This window comes from Mesoplodon densirostris, chromosome 6 (genome assembly GCF_025265405.1).
Source record: "Mesoplodon densirostris isolate mMesDen1 chromosome 6, mMesDen1 primary haplotype, whole genome shotgun sequence".
Classification (NCBI taxonomy): Eukaryota; Metazoa; Chordata; class Mammalia; order Artiodactyla; family Ziphiidae; genus Mesoplodon; species Mesoplodon densirostris.
Genome location: NC_082666.1, coordinates 107,904,244 through 107,910,434, shown reverse-complemented (window position 1 = coordinate 107,910,434; position 6,191 = coordinate 107,904,244). Strand labels below are relative to the sequence as shown.

General features: G+C 48.5%; 1 protein-coding gene across 1 annotated transcript; it reads left to right on the top strand.

Annotated features, from left to right (window-relative positions):
- Window positions 1-354: 354 nt before the first annotated feature.
- On the top strand, window positions 355-5,051 carry LOC132492343 (putative spermatogenesis-associated protein 31C2). Its single transcript, XM_060101806.1, has 4 exons — window positions 355-408; window positions 764-824; window positions 1,053-1,999; window positions 4,720-5,051. Exons 3-4 carry the CDS (start codon window positions 1,183-1,185, stop codon window positions 5,049-5,051), a joined length of 1,149 nt encoding a protein of 382 aa, XP_059957789.1. The 5' UTR covers window positions 355-408; window positions 764-824; window positions 1,053-1,182.
- Window positions 5,052-6,191: the final 1,140 nt, after the last annotated feature.

Here is a 6,191-nt window from a genome sequence, read left to right as displayed (position 1 = left end):
GCAGGGGACGCAGGTTCGTGCCCCAGTCCGGGATGATCCCACGTGCCACGGAGTGGCAGGGCCTGTGAGCCATGGCCGCTGGGCCTGTGCGTCCGGAGCCTGTGCTCCGCAACGGGAGAGGCCACAACAGTGAGAGGCCCGCATACCCCCCCCAAAAAAAAAATTCTTTGCACTCTTCAAAGAAGAAAAACTGAAAATATTGTTATCCACTTTAAAGATAAGTAAAAGGGGAAAAAACCCCACAGAGTTTTAGTTAAATGTAGAAAGTCATGTTGTTCATGAACACAGCTTGCCTAGATAGAGGACAGTGAGAGTTGGGTGTTAGCCCCTCACTTTTTCTTATCTCTCAGCATCAAGTAAAGCTGAAGGGGAGGAGCAGGAGTAGGAAGAAAAGTAGATCTTTGAAAGGTAAGCCTTTGCCATTCAGCCCTGCGCGACCCGAGAGTTAGCTTCCATCTCTCCTAATCCTGAGGGCCCAGCTTCACGGTCTCTGAGGATGCCAGGGGCAGAGCTTATTCCTCAGGAAACAGAGCCTGAGCCTAATTAACAGAGCCTAATGAACGTGGAAGCACTTTGCAAAGGACAAACCCTTTTCAAGTGAGACTTACCATCACTGTCAGGGACATGTGGCCTTGGACACTGATACTTGGGCTCCAGAGTCTAATCCTCCAAAGATTTCCCTTAAAGGGCCATTGCACTCAGCCTCCTGAAAGACTCTTAGGCCTCTGCCTTCACCACCATGACCCAGTCTCCTGATTTCCAGCTTGCAGAGATTGCCTGGAAGAACTGGAGGGGACTCACGACCTGGTTTCACTTCTGCAAAGGTAAAGAACCTTTCCCCTTCTCTCCTGGGTCGTCCTTCCTCCCAGAGCCTATAATGTGACCCCAGCCCTGGGAGGGGGAGCCATGGGAGGGTGTGGCTAAGGCCCTAGGGTGAGGGAGAGCAGGAGCATTATGAAGTCAGTGTGGGGGCAGAGGAGGGTTCTTGGGCTGCAGGTGCCCACCCCTGCCTGTCCTGTCCGGCCATCCTGGCCCCATCTGCTCTCCTACAGCTGCCTGGAGAGGCTTCCTGGCAAGGGCAACTTTCATCAGCTCTCATGTCAAGACCCTCCTGGTGAGACGTGCAAAGCCGTGCCTGCTGGAGCCTGTGGAAGATACTGCTTGAAGGGTTGGGAACCCTGCATGAACACCTCCTGTAGGGTTTCCTTCCTTGATCCAGACACTCGAGAGGTGCTGGAAGCACATATTAAAAGGTTTTGGGTAAAGCACAGGTGGACCCTACCCCTCAAGGTCCTCAAGCCCATAAATCTCTTTAAGTCGAAAAAGTGCCAACCCTCCACCGTTCTGCAGTTTGCCACTTCCCCTTCAGCCACCTGTGTGTCTGGGTCCCACTCAACAGTCAAGTTTGCTGAGTTCCTGGAGAAACCTCCTCGGGCTCATTCAGGAGAGAAGGTGATAAGAGAAGAGTCAGTTCCTACCCTGAAGAGGCCTCTCCTTGTCCCCTCAACTGTGTGTAAGGAAATCCAGAGTACCCTGGGAGCGGTTCCATCTATTGACTACCATGGGCCCTCAAAGGCTTCTCTGACTGGACAGGAGGGCAGGCCACCTTCTCAGTCCCTCACACTCAGCCTTGTGGGCAGAACCTGGAAGAGTGAGAGTGTGGAATGGGTCAAGAGGGACAGCCTAGAGCCAGGTCCAATTTCAGCAATGGTCAGGAATGAGCCAAGAGAGGAGAGTGGTGGTCAGGCCTCACGAGACCCCTGCCATAGGGTAACAGTGATGGAGGTGAACTTAGGATCCCAATCTTTGAGAGGTGAAGAGGCCAGGGAGGCTGTGGAGGCCAAGGAGTCTCCTGCTCTTCAACCACAGTCTAGTGTTATCCTGGAAACCAAAGTGTTGACAAAATCCCAAATCACAAATGTACATATGAGGAGTTTAGAGGCGCCAGGGGCCAGTAGAAGTTTTCTACTACCTAGACTGTCTGTTTTCCAACATCCAGGTGAGCCATGCCTTAACATGGAGGTTGCTAGTGAGTTTAACTCCAAAGTAAAGGTACAGTCAGACAACCAGCTTCAGGACTTTCCCAAACACAGGTTCCTTGCTGCAGACAACTTGGCTTCTCAGGTGCCTCAGTGCCATCCCCAGAGAGTCCCCACCAGAGACAGGTTAGCTTCCCAGGAGCCAAGTGGCCTTGTGGAAGCCCAAAGGAGCCACCTAGGGCAGCAGGAGCCCAAAACTTCAAAACTCCAAGACTCATGGAAGAGCCAGAGCAAGATGATTGCCCCTACTTACAAAAGAGAGGACTGTAGGAGGCATAAACCAGGAGAGCATGAAGAAAGGTTTAAAGAATTAGGGACCTCTCAAGCTGGAAGTATGAGCCGCCCTGCCCAGGTCAGGGGAATAACAGACTCTCTTGGGAGCAGATGTCTCCAGCTCATGCCAGAGAAGAAACATAGCCCTCCAGAAAGCCTCTTCAGAAAAAGGATGAGGCTATTTTTAAAGTGGATTTTCCCCAAGAAAAAAGTCAATGGTCGAGATGCTCTGCAAAAAAAAAAGCCCATATCAGCCACTGCCCAGAGTCACGGATCCGTCAAAAGCAGATCAACCTTGAAGAGTGAGACTGCTGAGGGTCGGGCAGGCATGACAGCTGTTGGACAGATCGTAGAAGAAAACAGAGCAGTTCACCATGGACTTCATGCCACAAAGTTAAACGAACACAGACTGGAGTTCCAAGTCCCAGTATGTGGGGGTTTCGGCTGCCATAGGCTTACCCCCTACCCAGAGCAAGGGAGAATAATGGGTTCTACAGCCTGCAGTCATAAAGCCACCTCCAAGGGCCAGAGTTGTCCTATCAGGGAAAGGGAAGTCAGACACCAACATAATTTGAAAAGTGTAAGGTTCGACGATGAGCAGCTGGGCCTAAGGTGCCTCCCATCCTTGCCCCCCAAGAAGAGTTTGTTTCCAGTTAGTACCTGCCAGTATGGGCCAAGGATTCCAGGTGCCCCAGCCCGCCATCAACACTACTGTCCAAGGCATTGTCATCTTTGGGGAGGTGTCTTGCCTGGTCGACAGTAAAATCCTTCTTTAGTCTTCCCTTTAGTAGGAAAACATGTCTCCAAGTAAAAATTCAGTCCATGTAGAGAAAATGATTTTCTCATTAGCACATCCAAGATATTTAATGTTCCCCAATACATATATATATATACACATATATTTTTTCTAATAAAAGCATAGTGTAATGGCTGCTGTCTGTGCTGTGCACTTTGTCTTCTAGAAGGGAGGGGCATGGAGGGAGGTGGACAGTAGCATCACAAGCTTGCTCCTTGTCTCGTGTCCCTTCATTGCATCTTATGATACTGTCATTACAGAAACCAAAATTACTCTAACAATGAGATGGGAAAAACCTATGAAGCCCACACCCAAGGATCTGGTTCAACCAGTCTTTCTCCTTCTTCTATGCTACTTTGAACTTTATGCAACTGTAGTGGATAGGTTTACACGATAGGGCTGGACATTGCAATTCAGGCTCCAGGAAGTGTCAGAGCCAAATGGATGGAAGTTTGGGGGGAATAGAGTATGGGCTCTGAGTTCAGAAACAGGAGAAATCTTGCCCCTGGATCTCTTGGTAGGGAATATCCAACATCTGCTCTTAAGAGTTCCTTCTCTCTCTGATGAAGGCTGGGATTGCGATATGCCCTATGAACCCCTTTTAGCTTAGGCATAATAAAATGTACAGCATCACCCTCCCCCACCTCTGTTTTTCCTAGACTTTAGAGCAGCAGCAAGGATGGCATTTCCAGCTCTGTGTGTGTAGGTGGGGGGAGTATCAGGGAGGCTGCTGAGGGCTGTGTTGAGTGCAGTCCCATATAAATGAATGGCTATGTTCATGGGTCACCTACCTTCCACTCTATGTTAACCCCAGAGAAGGAGTTTTGGATGAATGGAATAGGGGTGTGACTGTGGGTAGTAACTATCTGATGGTCAAACACTGTGAACTTAGGGTGGGACGTAGGTGTAGAAAAATCCCTGGATCGAAGGAAGGAGGCAAAGTGGTACCAGATTCCCATAAATGTGCAGTTCTGAAAGAGCAGCCCCCTGACATACAACCACCATCTAAAGGCCTAAAGGGGAGGAAAAGTTAAGGGTCCAGTAGCTCATCATGACCCCACCCCAGGGTCTCTACCCTATTCCAACTCTAAGATCACAGACCTAGAGAAACCACCTTTAGGTCAAAACAGAAGGTCAAACTTATAGAAGTAAAGCAAATCAGGGAAGGTTAATCTCTTAATACTATATTTAATAAGCTTACACATCATCACCTCTTGACTTTTAGGGAGGATAACTTAACAATAGGTGTAAAAGCCAGGACTAGGGAACTTGGGATGTGACTCCTAGTCTGGTGACCTTCACATAAACACATGGCCCAAGGACTGCTCCAGGGGAGAGGTGGGGACTGGCCTGTGATTGTGTAGTAAGCCTTGCCTGTCTCCCAGTCCTTGATCACCCCAGAGCCTGGCAGGTGAAGAAGCAATCAGACAGGATTTGTGGTGGTGTGGAGGTGACCTGGCAAAGTGGATGGGGCAGGGTGCAATCCAGGGGTGTTCCACTGATCTGCTTCTAGCACAGCTTTTCTTGTCTCCTGACCCCCATCCATGTGGAAAAGCAGGGAGAAGAGGAAGAATTTCTCTAGAGTGATTTGGTGCTTTCTGCCATGTGCAGGGTGCATGGTGGACACAGCTCCAGGTGGTGTGTTTCTCATTGTGGAGATTTCTGTTCCAGCTGATGCCCCTGATCCAGATGACAACAGAAATGGACCCCATCCCCCATCCCTGTCAGGCCCCTCAACACGTGGAAATGCTGTGACCTGGGGTGGAGGGGGCAGAGTGAGCACAGGACTGCTCACACCCCTGGTTTCTCCCTGGAGCCAGGCCCTACCTCTGGGCCCCAATTCCCAAGGCAGCCTCCAGAATGGGCAGAGCAGTGAGAGTGGAGCCAGGACTTGTGGGAGGGGTCGGTACCCAGAGGAAAGAGTTGACAGGGCTGGGACCTGAGCCTGGCTGCTGCTGGGTGCTCTCAGGGGCACCCAGAAGTGAGTTCTGGGAATATGGGGAAGCTGGACTTGGACCCCGCTGGCTCCTGCTGGGAGAGTGCCACAGACAGGTGATGCTGATGGAACAGCAAGAAAACAGAAAGAATCAAGTCCCTTTGCCTTTCTCTTGCTGCTCCGTCTTCCATAAGGTACAGTAAGACAAGAAATTGAGAGACCAAAAGAAAAAAAGAAATGGAGAGACCCAGAGACAATACACAAAGACTTCACAGACACACCTCTCAAGAGAGACTTCTCACACAAACACCTTTCTCAGAGATCACATACTGAGACCTCACACAGGGACCTCGTGTTGCTTCACAGACCCTCAGACAGAAACCTAGCACAGATTTAACAGATTTCCCAGAGCTACCTTCCAAAGGGACCTCATACAGAGACTTCACACAGAGATCTCACCCAGAGACAACACACAGAGACTTGGCACAAAGACCTCACAGAGACCTCACATCTATTCTTCAGTATCCATTGACAAGCCTTTCTTAGTGAATATGAAACCACTTAGCAAACTGGCAGCATGATAAATATATTATCAGTTGTGCCCCTCTGAGATCCAACAGACACTCACTGTCAGCATTACTCTAAATGGGGACATGTTTGAGAAGTTTTGTTCTTTTGGAATGTCACTGCCTCTGAACAAAGGAATTATACATTCCAAATGTAGATTTTCAAATTTCTTTCTTAGGTGTTCATTAGCTTGAAAATCACATATTACATTATTTTATTTTTATTTATTTTAAAAGATTTTTATTGGAGTATAGTTGAGTTACAAATTTGTGTTAGTTTCAGGTGTACAGCAAAGGGAGCCAGTTATACATATACATATGTCCACTTTTTTTAAAGATTCTTTTCCCATAGAGGCCATTACAGAGTATTGAGTAGAGCTCCCCGTGCTATACAGTAGGTTATTATTATCTATTTTGTATATAGTCGTGTGTATATGTCAATCCCAATCTCCCAATTTATCCTTCCCCCCCCTTATCTCCTGGTAACCATAAGTTTTCATTTGTACCCTTTTTTTAGGAGAATCACAAATTTTAAGCACAACTAAAACACTGTCAGTCTCCAGTGAGAGAAAATATTTGTC